The sequence below is a fragment of the Dreissena polymorpha genome, chromosome 13, assembly GCF_020536995.1.
Source record: "Dreissena polymorpha isolate Duluth1 chromosome 13, UMN_Dpol_1.0, whole genome shotgun sequence".
In the NCBI taxonomy this organism is placed as follows: Eukaryota; Metazoa; Mollusca; class Bivalvia; order Myida; family Dreissenidae; genus Dreissena; species Dreissena polymorpha.
The window spans coordinates 16,148,929-16,168,737 of record NC_068367.1 but is presented as its reverse complement, the minus strand read 5'-3'; the positions used below and the strand labels follow the sequence as shown (position 1 = coordinate 16,168,737).

The 19,809-nt window shown below is 34.8% G+C and overlaps 1 protein-coding gene across 3 annotated transcripts in view; it reads left to right on the top strand.

Moving 5' to 3' along the window:
• Window positions 1-17,465, top strand: part of LOC127855754 (telomerase reverse transcriptase-like) — a 46,699-nt gene extending 29,234 nt beyond the window's left edge. For 2 of the 3 annotated variants that reach the window (XM_052391560.1, XM_052391559.1), the window contains exon 16: window positions 532-668. Coding sequence is in view for 1 of the 3 variants with exons in the window: in XM_052391561.1 (XP_052247521.1) it covers window positions 532-786; window positions 2,002-2,139; window positions 2,443-2,559; window positions 3,092-3,299; window positions 5,219-5,317; window positions 6,866-6,946; window positions 8,482-8,551; window positions 9,350-9,522; window positions 13,058-13,110; window positions 13,514-13,566; window positions 15,266-15,299 (1,281 nt within the window). In the remaining 2 variants the exon portion in view is untranslated. Of the gene's footprint in view, window positions 1-531; window positions 787-2,001; window positions 2,140-2,442; window positions 2,560-3,091; window positions 3,300-5,218; window positions 5,318-6,865; window positions 6,947-8,481; window positions 8,552-9,349; window positions 9,523-13,057; window positions 13,111-13,513; window positions 13,567-15,265; window positions 15,369-15,756 lie in introns of those variants that run through there. The other variant, XM_052391561.1, reaches the window with a different exon arrangement.
• Window positions 17,466-19,809: the final 2,344 nt, after the last annotated feature.

The window sequence follows — 19,809 nt, the reverse complement described above, 5'->3', positions numbered from 1 at the left end:
ACCTTGCATGGATTTCTACCTTTTTATGAGGTTTGAGGTCACTGGGGTCAAGGTCAAGGTCCCAGAGGCTTAAAATAGATTTTTCCGTCACAATTTTGTTACAGTTTCTCATAGCGCCTTCAATATTTTACCGATCTCTTACATATTTGGCATGTATGTACCTTGCATGGAATTCTACCTTTTGATGAGGTTTGAGGTCACTGGGTTCAAGGTCAAGGTCACTGAGGCTAATAATATATCTTTTTAGGTTGTTATTAAAACAAAGATTGACAAAGCGCATCATCTGGGAGCTTCCATCAGTTTCACTGATAATCTTGTTTTTTCATGCATTCAGTCCAACCAGTCTATGAATAAGGAGATTCTTGCTTTAATTTTATTAGGGCTTAATTAAAATCTGTGCAGGATTGACGTCAAAACTTCAAAGTTATGACCTCATAGCACATATATTTGTCTGGCATCCTCAACCATCAGTTATGATGTCACAATACAAAACAAACAAAAGTAATTGGTGTTTGTTTTCCTTCATTTCAGCCCTACCTGTCTGTGAACCAGCAGCTCAAGGATCTCCATAAGGTGCTCACACATCTAAAAGACAGGACACCCAGGCTGGTTGGGTCTGGCAAGTTGGGCATGAACGATATCCACGCCTCCTGGGCCCAGTATATGGCAATCTGGAGACAGGGCGGGGCCAGAAAGTTGTATTTTGTTAAGACAGACATCTCTAACTGCTATGATTCCATCATCCAAGAGAAATTGGTGCAGATTATGGAAACTATTATCAAAGAGGTAGATATTAGATAGGTTTCTTGGTCTTTTTAGCATGTTATTGGAATTTGTTGGCTGAGATTGTGTCAAACTGTTTTTAATGGATATCAATTGAATTAATAACATTTCCTACATTGTCGCTTCAGACTATGAGTCATTGCTTTTCCCTATATACACAATAGTTTATTGTTTTACCCTGTTAATACAGTATTGGGCCTGTCTGACAGTCAGTCTGTCACCAATCTTTTGAGGGCTTTATCTCAGAAACAATATAAGTCACGAAACTTCATATGTGAATAGATATCAATGAGAAGAAGTGCCATGTACAAGAACCATAACTCTACACTTTCTTTTCTATGAGTAATTACCCTTTGTTTTTTGTATGATGAATTTTTTCAGGGCTTTATCTCAGATACAATGCAAGATTTCAACATGAAACTTCATGGGTGTATTGATATTAATTAGGAGAAGTCCCATACTTAAGAGCCATTACCCATCATTTTCTTAAATAAAATTTATTGCCCTTTGTTGTTTTTGTATGATGGAACTTTGCAGGGCTATATCTCAGATATGATACAACATTTCAACATGAAACTTCGATTGTGTGTCAAAATTAATTGGAAGAAGTGTCATGCACAAGAATCATAACCCTGCACTTTCTCAACTAAGAGTTATTGCCCTTCATTGTTTTTGTATGATGTAACTTTTCAAGGCTATATCTCAGATACGCTACAAGATTTCAACATGAAACTTCATGGGTGTGTAGATATCAATGAGGAGAATTGAAATTCATAAAAACAATAACCCTACTTTTAATTATTTCCTATTAATTATTACACTACACTTAATTATTATAAGTATATTAGGGCTTTGCACCAATACATAAACAAAGTTTATTTTGCGGGGGATATCAATTCAACAAATTTGCTTACTTGCTATGGTTTTATATCAATCATAATAAAGCTCTCCATAAACATAATATAATGATTTTTAAATAGTTCATAGAATACCATTTGTTCATGTCAATTATCCAGAGTATGTATATTGTTTATTACAAAGGTTGTACAATAAGACCACTGAAGCAGTAATTGCTAATTAATCTTGCTCAACCTTTTGGGTATCATACATAGACACTCTTTGTTAATCATACAAAATGATTTCTATAAAGTGGCATCTGATTGGCTTATCGGTTTGTTGAATCAATACGTGTCAAGTTTTACAACCTTTCATGCACAGGAGTTGCAGGAGGAGTGTGTGGTTCGCAAATATTTCAACTTCTCCCTGCAAGGTGGTCAGGTGCGCAAGACATACCAGAGACATGCAGCACAGCTTTCTAACTTCATTCAGGATTTCACAAATTTTGCAAAATCACAGGTCAGCCGGAAGAATCCATATTTATGCGTCTTGAAAAATTAAAATAGTATCTACCATGATTGTAATTAATTTAATTTTGTCTAAGACAAATGCATGTCTTAAGTTTTTAGTGGTATAAATGACAAGGAATATTTCTTAAGTTAATTATTCCTAAAGTATGTTTTTTACATGCATAGTGCCAACTATGAAGATCAACAAGTACTGTCAACCTAAAACAGGTAAAAAAAACCCACGTGTTTCAGTTTTAATTTTATTATTATATTTCTTTATCACAAAACCAGTTAATTTATCTCTTTTCTCAAGGTCATTGAGAAAAATTTGCATGGTGTTGTCTTCGTAGATAAGGTCCTCTACCAGCATTTATCAGCTGAGACAGTGCTACAAATTCTAAGGAGCCACATTTTCAACAATATTGTGAAGGTAAGATCTTACCTGACAACAGTGTTCACTTTTTAATGCGTCCAGCCATTTGGAACGCGGACAGTCCCTCCTACGATGTTTTGACAGGGCGGACAGTTGCTCCTACCATGTTTGAACAGGGCGGACAGTCGCTCCTACGATGTTTTGACAGGACAGACAATCGCTCCTACGATGTTTTGACAGGGCGGACAGTCGCTACTACGCTAAATTTGACAGGGCGGACAGTCGCTCCTACGATGTTTTGACAGGGCGGACAGTCGCTCTTACAATATTTTGCCAACCCGGACAATCGCTCCTTCATTATTTTGCCAACCCAGACAATCGCTCCTACATTATTTTGTCAACCTGGACCGTTTTGATTCCACGGCAAAACGTAGTGTACCCCGATCAAAGGCTAACACCTATAATTAACCAACAATTTGATTTGCCAACTTGTTAACAGTTAGCCGATTCAACATGAGCCGATCAATGTAATTTTAATTAATTAATTTACTTATTAACAAACTATGTTACAGTTTGTAAACTGCTACAGGTAGGCAGGCAGTATTACCTACAGAATGAGGGTATCAGCCAGGGCTCTATTCTATCCACCCTGCTGTGTAATTTCTACTACGCGTGCATGGAGCGTGACCACATTGCCCTGCAGAGTGACGAGCTGCTTATGAGGGTTGTCGATGACTACCTCTTTGTGTCTCCCTCCTTGGAAAGTGCCACTGGTTTCCTCAGGACAATGCTGGCTGGTTAGTAACGTGTGCTTATATTATACTATGAGATAAATTGATATTTACACTTAAAACTTTTGTCCACCTGAGATTGGTTCTAACCTCAAAGTATATGGTTTTCATTTATGGTTCCAAGGGGCTGAATATGAGTTTTACTCATAAATGTTAATATTTGTTGTCTGTTTTTATCTTGTGTTTAATTGTATAGAAATTTGTCACTTGCCTTTAATAGATGGTCTTGTTGCAATGATATGAATAACCTTTCTATGGAACTGGAGTTTCTTTTTTGTGTGCATTTAATAAGCAGACAAGTACTGACAGGTTAGAAGGGCTTGCATCATTAACCTGAACTGTGTGAACTCTATTAGCCTTAATAGTAAAGCGCTTTACTGGTTTCCTGTATTAGTATTCAACTGTGTTTGTGTATATGTTTCAGGATTTTAATGATGCCATTACAGTATATTTTTATGCCCCAGGATCAAATGATAGGGGGTATATTGTTTATGGCCTGGCTGTCTGTCTGTCATTCTGTTCCAAAACTTTAACCTCGGTCATAACTTTTGCAATATTGAAGATAGCAACTATATATTTGGCATGCATGTGTGTCTCATGGAGCTGCACATTTTGAGTCGTGAAAAGTGTAGGTCAAGGTCATCCTTCAAGGTCAAAGTTCAAATATATGGCTTCAAATCCTCGCAATAGGGGGCATTGTGTTTCACAAACACAGCTCTGTTTTTAGATTTAATAGCTGTTATTAACATAAAGAGCTAGAGTTTGCAATATTTCAAAACTGTGACCTATAAGGTTGTGTTATACTCTAATATGTAGAAACGTGTTGACCACCATCAATCTTTCAATATCTTGTACAAAGGACAGATTTTCTCTGAATATGTATGGGGCTTTCAATCCAATAGCCCAGAAAATCAATATTAGGATCTTTCTAAATTTCTTCATGTAGATGCAATAAGTGCTCAAATGTCATGGCATGATATATAATTAGCTGTGAATTGTTTTGACATTTGCAATTGTAAGAGTGTTTGACTTTTATTGTTTTCATATATGTTTAGAATTATGTAATTATTTTTGACCCCAGTAGTTTTAAAAGAAACACTTGGGTCCAGATGCTTTTATTTTAACTGGCCATTTAAGCAAACAGCTTGCTTATTTACATGTAAATGTATTTAAATTCAAATAATAACAACTTCTGTAACATTCATATGAATGCTGCAATCTGATTGGATAAGTTATTCACGTTACCGGTTTTTCATTTTCCGATGAACCCACTTTGTATGCAATTTTAAACATGAATATTCATGGCGCTACTTTCTGGTCATAAACAAGTTGCCAAAATGACGTTATGTTTTGCGTGAAACTTAATGGCGTTGATTTGTATTGATCAATAGCGAAATGATGTTATATTTTTTGCGTGAAATTCAACGATATCCCCGTTTGACGGAGATGAAACCGAAACTGAAAAAAGATTCATACGCTAGATTAAAAAGGACTTTTATGACCCTTGCCACGATAGAATTTCAGATTTAAGATCATTTTGTGTTGAAATTATAAGAATTGAATAGCATTTTTCTGAATTTCATCGGTGTATGAACTGTTGGGAGAAATACACCTAATTTATGCAAATTAGGCGTAATTTTCCCGACAGTTCATACACCGATGAAATGCAGAAAAATGCTTTTCAATTCTTAAATAAAATAAATAGAAACTTAATAAATACCTCAGCAAATTATATTGAATTAATGGACAATTTAAACGTGTAAGATTTAATTTCCACCAATAACTTCAAGCACATGTTAATGGTTGTATGCTATTTTTTTCATATACATATTTAAACAGTTCATACCTGATGTTTTAATGCAAACAATTTTATTTAGTGACCAATACAAAACTATTTGCATGGTATTTTATTTTCTTCATTTCAGGGATCAAGGACTATAACTGTCATACCAATGTTGACAAAGTCATGAGTAACTTCCCTTGCCGTGTGGTAGAAAACCAGTCCATTGAGTACATTGAAACAGGTAAATGTGTAAGAAGGTTTGCCCTACAAAAGTCCATTTATTGTAAGATACTTTCTGGACTTTAAAATGAATAATTTTAATACATTTTATTTGCATGTATAAAGTATACAAATTATGACAAACTTGAATAGGTTACCTCACAAAGTCAATAGATCAATCATTTGTTTTCATATCTTATACTGTTTTCCACTTATTATTCTAACGCTAAGCCCTTGAATAATAATAAAAGGCTGATCCTTGCAAGATCAACCATTCAATCTCACTATCGATAGGTAAAATCATTTTGATGAACCTGTTAGAATATGACTGTGTGTTAAAAGATAATTAACTTACCCACTTTCTTTGTCTCATGATTGTTATGCCCCCGAAGGTGGGCATATAGTGATCGCTCTGTCTGTCTGTCTGTCTGCCTGCCTGCCTGCCTTGTCTTGTCTTGTCTTGTCTTGTCTTGTCTTGTCTTGTCTGTCTGTCTGTCTTCCGATGGAGACTGCTGTTATTGTTTAGTTTTTTTGGCACAAAGTTTGAAGCATTAACTATTTCACTTCTCCATTTGTCTTTCCATAAGTACGTCACTACCTTCTTTCTATTTAGATGTAAACCAAATCTAGTCCAGGAAGTAACTTGATTATTTTTCCGACAAATTTAAAATAAATTGCAAAGTTGCCACAAATGACGTCGACTGTATGGAGACAACACTTGTTTATCTAGCTCATATGCAAAGCATCACTTTAAGGTCAAATTTCACAGTGGGCATAATGCAAATTGTCCAGACTGTAACTGTATCATTTATATTGTGATTTTAAAGGGGCCTTTTTCACAGATTTTGGCATGTTTTGAAGTTTGTCATTAAATGCTTTATATTGATAAATGTAAACATTAAATTTTAAAAACTCCAGTAAAAAATCAAAAATAAAATTTAAAAAAGGAAAAAATAGTCGCCCGCAGCAGGGCTCGAACCAGTGACTCCCAGAGTCCTGAAGTAAAAACGCATTAGCCAACTGAGTTGTCCTGCCAAGCATACATAAGATGCGTATTTTATACGTTATATAAGCAATCTTCGTAGTTTCACAAATTTAACTGACAACAACAGAACCCTCCAAATTATTCAATCGTTTCGCGTTGCAACGCTTTATAATTTTTGGGTTTTTAAATCGTCAAAAGATGCATATAATGGTTATATTAGACCATGGCAAATGTTCAATATTACTGTTTCCTCACAGATATCATAACTAACCTGAAAATGTGCGAATCTGAAACAACTTTCTTCAATTTTGTCAATTTACCAAACCGTGAAAAGATGCCTTTAAAATAACATGCCAGTCATTATCACATTGTTAATGTATTGGGATTTCTGTATTTATTAAATTTGTGTTTTCAATGACATGCAAAAAAGTGGCATAAAACATTGATAATGGATTTTACTATATAATAGTTATTTGTTCCTTGAGTGTTATACTGTAGTAAAGCATTCTTTATGATTAAATGTACGCTTCAATTGTGTATTGTCTGGTCTGGGACTCAATTGGAAGGCATATCTCAATGTTTCAGGCTGGTTTCCATGGAGTGGACTTCTGTTCAACATGCAGACACTGGAAGCGGCTATGGACTATACCAGATATGCGGGCGCAAGTAGGAAGGGCTGGATTTGTTATTTTTGTTGTTTTATCATATAAAATATACATAATCCCTAAGCTTTTATTTTTTAAAAGACTTTATTTAGTTTCAAAGCCAGCACTAATTTTATGAGCAATGATCTGTGCTTTTTTGTTAGACAATGAAAGATATTTACTTCAAACTTTAGAGGCAAATGCATTTCATTTAGGGGATGTGCAGTGCATTAGACCAATACTCTTCCTCAAATACTTTTTTGTCCCCTACCGTTGAAACCGGAGAGGACTTATGGTTTGGGCTCTGTCTGTCAGTCTGTCTGTCACACTTTTCTAGATCCTGCGATAACTTTAAAAGTTCTTCATATTTTTTCATGAAACTTAAAACATGGATAGATGGCAATATGGAGATTATGCATGTCATTCCATTTTGTTCCTACATCAAGAATTCTGGTTGTTATGGCAACAAAAAGACTAGAAATATTAATAAATAGACTAGAAATAATGCTGAAAATAGTGAATCCTGCGATAACTTTAAAAGTTCTTCATATTTTTTCATGAAACTTGAAACATGGATAGATTGCAATATGGAGATTATGCACGTCATTTCATTTTGTTTCTATGTCAAAAATTCTGGTTGCTATGGCAACAAATATATATTTTTTTAATCTGACAATGGTGGAGTTTCACCGGTAGGGGACCTAATTGCTTGGCAATCTCTTGTTTATTTAAAGGGACCGTCAACCACAAATGACGAAAAAGAAAAGTTCTAAAATACTGTATTATTTTTACAATTATTAGTTTATATTGATTAAAATATCACGACTGGTATATTACAACTTGAAAAAAGTTTCATATTTTCAGTATATTCGGTTATAAATTTTACTGGTTATAGGTACCAGATAACTATAAATAACGCCAGTAGATTGATCCTCATCGTCAAGTAGTAAACCCAGGAATGCAAATTGGGCATGCGTAGTGAATTGTTTTAATTTTATATATAAAATGAGCAATCTACTTGCATTATTTATAGTGTGTATATTGTTATGTCACCTATTTTCACGATGTACTTTCGATTTCACACCGCAAACTTTTATTACCGTTGATACTGAAAATATGAACTTTTTTCAAGAAATGTAATATACCAGTCATGATATTTTAATCAATATAAACTAATAATTGTACAAAAATACGGTATTTTAGAACTTTTCATTTTTCGTCATTTGTGGTTGGCGGTCCCTTTAATGCAGTATTTGTCTCGAGCACAGGTGTTAGACTTGTGTGTGCCTTGCAATATTATGGCCTATGTCTGACATAAGCGCTCTGTAGTCATGTGACTCCTTTAACTCCCAGAGTTCTTATTGAAGTCATTTATTATAATCTTTTTTAGGTTTAAAAGTATAAAGAGTTGCTGCTATATTGTTTGTGGTCTTGACAACTTTTTGTACACCATAGCTATCCTTATCATTCTTAATCTTTGTAAATACTTTATTTTGTATTATATCGTGTCTTATCTATTGAATACCATAAGTTATATGGTTCTACTTTACTTAACAGGTATTAAAGACACAATGAATTTTGATTTTGTAAGGGAACCTGGAAAGACATTCGAAAGGAAATTGATTGGGTGAGCACAGCTTCTTTAGCTTCTTATGTATAATTTTCTATACACATACGTTTGTCTTTGATTTTATAAATGTTCTATCATCACCCGATTGTTAATAATAATGTTCTCATGATGTATGACCTTACCAGGATGCCGCATAAAGTCTGTATGATAACTTTTTATGTCTCCCAGTCTATACTGGGGGACTTATTGTTTTTTTTTCCCCTGTCTGTTTGTTGGTTTGTTTGTGTCAATCTTTATCATTTGCCATAACTTGTGCAATATTGAAGATAGCAACTTCATATTTGGCATGCATGTGTATCTTATGGAGCTGCACATTTTGAGTGGTTAAAGGTCAAGGTCATCCTTCAAGGTCAAAGGTCAAATATATGGGGGGACATAGTATTTCACAAACACATCTTGTTATGTCTGTTATTAACAAATTGGACACTTGCAATTTGAACTCAAGTTTATATTTATACTGAAAGAGGAACACATTTGGTTATCGTTATGAAATTAAAGTAGTCAGTAAATAAAGAATAAATAAAAAAACATCTTATACAAAAGGCCTATCATCAAAATTATGGCAAGACTTTTGAAAAAACACTTATCCCCTGAGTACAAACAGCGCTGGCCTATTTAATTCACCAATGGGTATTGCAATAAAATAATAACAGATGATATGGATAGCATATTTGAAAGAATCAATAATTGGCCAGACTTTGTGTCAGTATACATATTTGAGTTTTTTTCCCCAAAGCAAGCCCTTAGCTGGCTTAGTCCATTTTATAGGTTTTGGAAAATAATTTTCTATGCCAGCTCCTTGCGTCAGAAGTGTCATGACATGTTCCTGGACCCTGCAGTTAACAGTCCCAGTCAGATCTTCACCAGTATCTACCATCTTTTTCTACTGACCATGCTCAATTTCCATGCATGTGCAAGGTCACTTCCTGTCAAGCAAAGGGTAGAGGACAACCCTGGCTTCTTCTATGGTATTCTTGATCTATACAAAAGTACATAGTGTTGTTGAGAAAACTTGATTTTGGGCACTTGCATGAATTGCTATTCCAGATAAGATTTTTGTACAGCAAAAATTGCCATAACTTCTTTATATATGATTAGATTTGATTGATACTTTGACAAAAGTACTCTTACCTGACATACCACAATAGACTCCACGCAAACCATCCCCCGTGCCCTCCCCCCCCTCACCCCCCACCCCCTCCCCCACCCCCCCCCCCCCCCCCCCCCCCGAATCCTCCCCCCCACCCCTAATTATTTTTTTTTTAAGATCATTTCACAAATGACCACTACACCCTCACACTTTACCCCCCCCCCCCCCCACCCCCCAACTTTTTGTTTGAAACGGTTTAAAAACACAAATATTTATTTTTAACCAGGTTTTCCGAAGGAAAAAACTGGTTATTAGATTGGCGAATGCGGGCGGGCTGGCTGGCTGGCTGGCGGGCTGGCGGGCTGGCTGGCGGGCGGGCGGAACAAGCTTGTCCGGGCCATAACTATGTCGTTCATTGTCAGATTTTAAAATCATTTGGCACATTTGTTCACCATCATTGGACGGTGTGTCGCGCGAAATAATTACGTCGATATCTCCAAGGTCAAGGTCACACTTTGAGTTCAAAGGTCAAAAATGGCCATAAATGAGCTTGTCCTGGCCATAACTATGTCATTCATTGTGAGATTTTAAAATCATTTGGCACATTTGTTCACCATCATGGGACGGTGTGTCGCACGAAAGAATCTCCAAGGTCAAGGTCACACTTTGAGTTCAAAGGTCAAAAATGGCCATAAATGAGCTTGTCCTGGCCATAACTATGTCATTCATTGTGAGATTTTAAAATCATTTGGCACATTAGTTCACCATCATGGGACGGTGTGTCGCACGAAAGAATCTCCAAGGTCAAGGTCACACTTTGAGTTCAAAGGTCAAAAATGGCCATAAATGAGCTTGTCCTGGCCATAACTATGTCATTCATTGTGAGATTTTAAAATCATTTGGCACATTTGTTCACCATCATAAGACGGTGTGTCGCACGAAAGAATCACGTCAATATCTCAAATGTCAAGGTCGCCACGACTAAAAATAGATTTTTTTTAAAAACATACTTACAAAGGGGGTTAATTTTGTTTGTTCTTTTCAAAAGTTCAGTTTGAGTTTTCTCCCTTTATCAGATTTTTTTTTCACAATGAAAACCTGGTTTTGTGACAATTTTGTCCCTTGTTATTATTTTATTTTTGAAATACCATCCAACCATAGCACCCAAGAAACCCCTCCCCCCCACCTCCCCTCCCCCTACTTCCGAATTTAAAAAAAAAAATGCTTTTTTTTTCCCACATTTTTGGAACATAATGTAATAAATGTCCACACCCCCACACTATACACCCCTCTTCACTCCACCCCTCCCTCCTTTGTGATTAAAATTGAGAGTCCCTTCACCTTTAAAAAGAAAAATAGATGAGCGGTCTGCACCCGCAAGGCGGTGCTCTTGTTTAAATAAAGACATGCATGATTTTTTGGTATTCATCAAAAAACATTGACATAATGATGTAATTTTACTGTAATTTTCAATGCCTAACTATTATAGTATGATATAAAAACACTTTAACCAAATTCAAAATTTTAAGGATAAAAATACAATTTAACTTAAGATGCCTCTGGAATACCACCCCAGATGCATAAATAAAGTATTGCCTGCTGCAAATGATGCAGATAAACCAACAATTCATTTTGAGAGGCTCAAAAAATTGTAGAGCATGATAAGAAGACAAATAAAATGGGTAAAATAATCTTGGTGAGAAAAACAAATTTTATAAAATGTTGATGATATTCTAAAATGAAAGTCCACAAGAAATGGTACCATCAGACCCATATAATGAGAGTTTTTGAAACTTGAAAATACATTTAATTGTACTGTCATTCATTCATGTTAGAAACACATGTAAAGTATTACACAGTTGGGAACTCTCACTTTTCTGTGCAGGTCTGTTCAACATATTAAGTTGTGCAACAAACACAATTTAACATGAGGTATGGGCTGAGGTCTTACAATAACTTTGTCATATAATGTCATTATGATTTAAATGAAAAGCATTTGATTTGTGGTCCCATTTAATATTTTTAGCTCGACTATTATATATGAAATATATATAGTGGAGCTATCCTACTCACCCCGGCGTCGGCGTTGGTCTGCGTTAGAGTGCAAATGTTAAAGTTTTCGTACTACCCCAAATATTTTCTTTGTTTCTTGACATATTGCTTTCATATTTTGCATACTTGTTTACCAACATGACCCCAACCTATACACAAGAGCAGACAACTCTATCAACCATTTTGTCATAATTATGGCCCCTTATCCACTTAGAATATGCAGCAAGTGTTAAAGTTTTCGTACTACCCCATTTATTTTTATTGTCCCTTAACATATTTCTTTTATATTTTGCATACTTGTTTACCAATATCACCCCAACCTATAAACAAGAGCAAACAACTCTATCAAGCATTTTGTCATAGTTATTGCCCCTTTTATACTTAGAATATGCATATTATTGAAAAATCTATGTTAAAGTTTGCGTACTACCCCAAATATTTCCTATATCCTTTGACATATTGCTTTTATATGTTGCATGCTTGTTGACCAACATGACCCCAACCTATAAACAAGAGCAGATCACTGTATCAAGCATTTTGAAATAATTATGGCCCCTTTTACACTAAGATAATTGCACATTTTTCTTAAATTGCCATAACTTCTTTATTTATGATCACATTTTATTATTACTTTGACAATACAACACTTACCTGAATACCACAATGGATTCCACCCAAACAATACCCCAGGCCCCTACCCAGAATCCTTTCCCCCCCACCTCTCCCCCCAATTAATTTTTTAAACATCATCTAATAAATTACCACACCCCACATTATAACCCCCTCTCACCCCCCCCACCCCCCCCCATTTTTTTTAAATATCATCTAATAAATTACCACACCCCACATTATACCCCCCTCTCACCCCCCCCTACCCCCCCCCCCCCCAATTTTTTTTTTTCCTTTATTTATTTGTGAAAGATCGTCTAATAAATTCTCGAATATGAACAATTTCCCCATGATGGCTTACGTTATACTGTCAAGTACTGAATAGTCGAGCGCGCTGTCCTCTGACAGCTCTTGTTTTAATTTAGTTTTAAGTTTGAGAATAAATCCTATTTATCACTTTAAATAACAATATTCTGTAAGTTGTATTTTAAATGAATCAAGTAATTAATATAAGGAAATACGATAGGCATACAATAAATTTGTCATATGATGTCATTATGAGTTAAGTGAAACAAATTTGATTTATAATCTCATCTAAAAATTATCAATATTTTTTACTCAGATTAATTTGTTCATATTCCTGTGTTGTTTTAAGATTCAGAATATTCTTCCTAATGTATTCCAAATGAATCAAATAATAATTGTAAGGAAATAGCATTTATGCTATCGAAAATGATTTGTCTATTTTGCAGATGTGTTGAAGTCTGTATCATACAGCATGATGCGAATCTTACAAAAGCAGCAGGTATCCATGTGCTATTGATCCATTATTGAGAATTTAAGTATGCAAATACTTACAGATCCATGTTCTAATAAATGTGACAATTTTAAATTGAAAAAAAAAGAAAAGAAAAGAAATCAATATTAAATAAAATTAGATGTTCCTTGTCGCCTAAGAAGGTAGTAAATAATAAGTCTCATAACATAAGTTTATTGGGAACTAATTTGTTCTATTTGCATATTAACTGTTTAATTGTTTAAAACAATTTATCAATACAATTAAATGCTTGTAATTGTATGCCATACATATACATAAATTGATAAATTCTTTAAAAAGTTATGTATATACATTGTATTGACTTATAAAAAACATAACACAAAATGAAAATGATAATGCTAACAAAAGTACAACATAATTATGTTTTCAGACAGCCTGTGCAGAAAACCTCAATGAAAGTCAATTGAATGCTTTAATAACGTGGTAAGACAATTAGCATAATTGTCAAAAATACAAAGCATAATGAAGGTAACTCAATTAGGATGTAACTGGATTTGAGACATCCAGGTGGTTTTTTACTTGATTTTACATAAGTTATACAATTTAGAACTATTACAGTCTCAGACCTGATATGAATTTCAAATTTGCATATATGTATAATTTATGCAACAAAGAAACAGGCATTTCATCATTGTAACAAAAGTTAATGTGAATAGCTGTCGAGTTTTAGCCGAAGTACATTCCATTCTAGGGAAAATTGTTAGTTTGTTATACACAAAAGTTTTCAAAATAATATTGTTCATATCTGCTACTCTCTTATTGCTACATACTTTGATTAAACTGATTGTTGATTGAACAGTGAAAGCTGTGACAACAAAGGCTAAAGTTGTATTATTCAATAATTAAATGTTATCTGTTATTTATCCACTACTGACATATCGTTAGAATTATTGATATGTGTAATAATAATTTGCCAGAGTGAAGGGAACTACTCATATTAAATTTGTTTCAAGAAGGATAGTATTATTTCCAAGAATAAGCATTTCTGCAGTTAGCATTTTTCTATAACATGCTTATCAATTTGATACATGGTATAAATAGTTTTTAAAAAATCTCTTAAAATTTCGTTGAGTGGGTATGAATAACAATTTAAAAGTGGACCTTCATGCAGAGCTCCAGATAAGATGCGTATCTGCGTATTTACGCATTGAAAAATTAACAAAAACGCATTAAAAATCGGCCTAGTGCATAACATTACGCTATACAAATCTTGGTACGTAATTTTAAACTTGTAATAAAAATTGCGGCCCATCATGTTTGTGGATCAAAAAAGGGACGTTTTAAGCGACCAGCTGCTCCTGTGGGAATATTTTAAAGATATTTTAAAGTCTGTTCATATCATTATTTTAAATTCATTCTGTTTGCATTTAAATTCATTCTGTTTGCATTTATTAATATTAATAACAAATAATAACATTTCTAGATTAAACATGCCATGCATTATAAATGTCAGTTTTCTATGGAAATGGAAAATACCCCTCATTATTCCTAAATATCCTTTATGGCTGAAACAAAGGAGTAAAATACGCTTTAACAATAATATCAGGGGGTAGAATACCCTTTAGACTAAATCCTTATCTGGAGCTCTGCCTTCATGTACAAAAATTGCCATAATTTACCCATGTCATGTGCTAATTGGTTTTATGTCACATGTATCTAGGGAAGGTCCGGACAAGCCTGAGCATTCGGTTACCTGTCCCATGCAAAGAAATGCAAGATTGTGTGGTTTAACTCTTTCAGTGCTGGAACCGAATTTTGAAGGCCTTTGCAAACAGTTTGGATCCAGATGAGACGCCACAGAACGTGGCGTCTCATCAGGATCCAAACTGTTTGCTTTTCTGATAGTTTGCTTTGTTTGCTTTTCTGATAGTTTTCTTTGAAAAAAAATCGAAGAAAATGCTAATTTTTGAAATTCAGCAGACGACATTTTAGCAGATGACAAATTTCCTAGCATGCAAAGGGCTAATAAGCGGACAAGGCAGCTCCTGACCAAAGAAATGCTCTGAGAGGCTTGTCTGGAACTTTGCTGGCTACATATGGCAAAGTACCAATTTTTTTGCACGACGTAGTTCAATTATGGTTGGGAACAAACCCCTGACTGATGTTTATTTGCCCCTCACAGGCTGTGTTGGAAAGCGTTCCTGGTGACGTATTGACTACGTCTTTGCTTTTCCCGACTCACTAAACTTGTAAAGACTGGAGTGGTGGCTGTAAAAAAGCACTTGGTAAAATGTTTCTGACTTCTTTGACCTTTAACATAGCTGGAAAAGCAGATTTGCATAAAATGTTTATTTTTTTGCAGCAAACAACTTCCACTTTTCTCAACAGATTAAAACACAACTTTTAAATGCCATTACTATGAAGTAAAGCAAACAAGTTATTCATCCTCTATTACCCTGATTTAATTGATATTGAACTTAGCTGACAAAACCATGGGGAAGTATTAGTCATGTGACAACGCACTAGTTAACCACAGAAGTGTAAACCAATAGTTGGTCAACACAGTCTTTTGGTGACGAGTTCCTTTGCAGTCTCGTTGTTTCAATTTCATAAAGAGATAACATTTACAGTTTGTTTTCATGATGATTTTTACCATTTTTCACTGAATTCCAGCGTCAAAGTGACCTTATCTCCTTAGAAAGCATAGCAGGAGATGATTTGCCCTCTGTGTTTGAAAACATAATGGTGTAATACTTTGATATGCTAGGATTCGTTTGATACATGCACATGCAAGGAATTGTGAAATACTTACATAAGTTATGAATTGTGCTGTACTTGGACAACCAAACATTTGTGTGATACTTGGATCTGCAGAAAGTGGTGTAACGTAATGATATGTCATTAATTATAATACTTCGAAACAGTATGCATTGAATAAGGTTATTTTTTAGCTCTGCTTTTTTTGGAGAATACTCGAGGTATTGTCATAGCTAGCTCATCGTTTTTCTTCCGGTGTCTGCCCATTTTAGGGTCACTTTGTCAAAGGTCAAGGTCACTGTGACCTCTAAAACTTTAACATCTTAAATCAAAGTGCTTCCACCTATAACTTTGAAACTTCATATATAGATGTACCCTTGATGAGTTTTACATGCCGCACCCATTTTTGGGTCACTTGGTCAAAGGTCAAGGTCACTAAGATGAGTTCTTCTGGCCACTTACCTTTCTACCTTTTCTTCTGACAAGCTTTTCAACCGCTGTGCAGTGCTCTTGTTTAAATGCAAGGAATGGTGTGTTTCTATGAAATCCAATAAATGTTGTAATACTTTGACATTCAAGGAAGGGTGTTAAGCTTTGACATTCAAGTAAGGGTGTTAAGCTTTGACATTCAAGGAATTGTGTGGAGCTTTGACATTCAAGGAATGATATAAAGCTTTGACATTCAAGGAATGGTGTTAAGCTTCAACATTCAATGAATTATCTTAAGCTTTGAGATTCAATGAATGGTGTTAAGCTTTGACATTCAAGAAATGGTGTTAAGTTTTGACATTCAAGGAATTGTGTTAAGCTTCGACATTCAATGAATTATCTTAAGCTATGAGATTCAATGAATGGTGTTAAGCTTTGACATTCAAGAAATGGTGTTAAGTTTTGACATTCAAGGAATGGTGTTAAGCTATGACATTCAAGGAACGGTGTTAAGCTTCGATATTCAATGCATGGTGTTAAGCTTTGACATTCAAGGAATTGTGTTGAGCTTTGAAATTCAAGGAATGGTGTAAAGCTATGACATTCAAGGAATGGTGTTAAGCTTCGAAATACAATGAATGGTGTTAAGCTTTGACATTCATGGAATTGTGTTGAGCTTTGAAATTCAAGGAATGGTGTTAAGCTATGACATTTAAGGAATGGTGTTAAGCTTTGACATTCAAGGAATGGTGATAAGATTTGACATTCAAGGAATGGTGTTAAGCTTTGGCATTCCAGGAATGGTGTTAAGCTATGACATTCAAGAAATGGTAATAAGCTTTGACATTCATTAAATCTTTTAAAGCTTTGTCATTCAAGGAATTTTGTTAACCTATGACATTTAACGAATTGTTTAAAGCTTTGACATTCAATTACATTGTGTAATTGTTTAAAGCTTTGACAACCAAGATGTTGTGTTAAACTTTAATATTCAACCAACTATGTTAGCATACAAATAAGTGTGTAAAACTTTACCATACGAGTAATTGTGTACAACTTCGACTTACAAGTTCTTTTGTTATACAATGACATGCTATGATTGGTGCAATACTTGAACATAGAAAAAGATGTGTTATACTTTTGCATGCAATAGTTGATAAAGCAATTTTATTTTTGCAATAAAGATGGATATTATAGTATTAAATGCCATGAATGTTGTGAAATTAAAAAATATCATATAACTTAAAACATTTAAACGTACATTTGTATATCTAAGTTGAGCTAAGGAAAAGTCTCTCAGTCTAACAAAGAATGGACTACAACAGAATTCTAAAAAATAAAGGTTATTGTTGTCACAACTTATACCTCAGTCAACAAGAAATCATTTTAATCCGAATAGACAAGTGCACAGTTGCCCATGAGGCCTTAATGTGCACTGGTAGACAATTCATATCTGGTTGCCTTTAAAAGGACAATGTTACTACGCCAAGGGAGTGTTGACAATTTTTAAAGACGCTCCTCGCAGCATGCGCCGCCTTTATAGCCACTCTAGACGCCACAAGCCGTGAACCCGAATCCCAGAACGGTTTCACCAGCACGTTAAGCGTACTAAGTACCGCAGTCATGAGACACTTCCATTATATTCATAGGGCCACTCACTCTGGGTTAATTGGAATAGCACTAGGTCGACAGATCGAGTCTTCAACAATCGGCGTGCCATGAGATCACGTTAACGCTTTGAGGGGGGCATCAGGACTCAATTGTTTACATACACTTCCCGGTAAAAGGGGACATTCATAAGTATTTGATATCAAAAACTTACACAATATATTCAGTTGACACAAGAAATATAACATTGTCTTTAAATACAGTGTCATGTGCAATAATTATCACGATTCTATCACTTATACCTTGACATAGTTACACTAATAGTATAGTGTTATCTTATTAAACTAATTTATTAAGGTACACCTGGGAAATAGTTATGTTGTCAACCTCAGTGTCATGTTCAACAAGCGCTGTAACTCTATATTTACACGTTTATACGCCACTTAATTATAGACGTTCAAAAGAGAGATTTCAGCTTATCATTTGCAAAAGAAATAGGGGTTTCGACTGAATGTTACGATTCAATCGGATATTCTATAGCAAACAACGAACTTGCATAACTCTGTAATTGAGGTGTTATACGTTGTAGAAAGTCTACCACGTTACAGTTGAGTTTAAACGTAAATTTTAGTACCTTTGATGGAAATTAGGTTCGTGTTTTCAGGTGTTCTTCCCTTGTTCACTTTTAAATATACCGGTAAAATACATTCATGCACAGACTTAAAGGTCCTTGTATATACCGTCTTTTCTTTTTATGCCCCCGGATCGAAAGGTCGGGGGTATATTGTTTTTGACCTGTCTGTCTGTCATTCATTCATTGTGTGTGTCCCAAAACTTTAACCTTGGTTAAAGTTTGATAACTTTTGCAATATTGAAGATAGCAACTTCATATTTGGCATGCATGTGTATCTCACGGAGCTGCACATTTTGAGTCATGAAAAGTCAAAGTCAAGGTCATCCTTCAAGGTCAAAGGTCAAATGTCATTGAATTTTTCTCTCCTAAAACTTTAACCTTCATTAAAGTTTGGTCATAACTTTTTGAATATTGAAGATAGCAACTTGATATTTGGCATGCATGTGTATCTCATGGAGCTGCACATTTTAGTGGTGAAAGTCAAGGTCAAGTCATCCTTCAAGGTCAAAGGTCAAATTTATGGCTTCAAAGCGGCGCAATAGGGGGCATTGTGTTTCTGACAAACACAGTTCTTGTTTTCGTTTCGAATTCGACACAACGAAACATGAAAACTAACGCATATTTGTTCTTATTCCGATTTTCTAAGAACCGAAACAAAATTAACTTCTTTATATCGTTTTTCGTTGTACTTATTATAAAACAAAACACGAAGTGTATTTCATTGTTCATATTTCGTTTCAATCTTCATATAACGAAAATTAATGATTAAACCTTGAAACGGATTGTTCTGTCCCTTTTACCGTTCTAGGTTTGATATTACGGTAAAGGCGGCCCACGGTAAACAACGAGAGCGTCGACGGCGTTGAAAGTTCATTGACAAGATACCGGGAAATCTTATATGGAATGGTTAAGTGCAAGGTGCCTAATAAATAATTTCCAATTCGTTCGATTAAGTACAAATACGTGTTACATTTCACAACTGAACGGTGATATGTATAGTGATTTCTGCTCTAAAAGAGTTATAACCAAACACCTTATACGAAACCGTTTTGCGCTTGAAATAATTTTATATAATAGTATTAATAATATTAATAAATGTGCCTTTTTAATAACTTATTAAACAGCACATTCAATGTTCCGGAAAGAGCGCTCAAGATTACCTTAATGATAACGAAATATTTACTTTCCAATGATATTATAACGCCGCAAAATATTTTGACTTATAACGTTAGGTTTCATAAACGAGGCGAATAGCATGCGTCACGCCTATAGAAAGTACTTGCACGCGTTGAAACGTT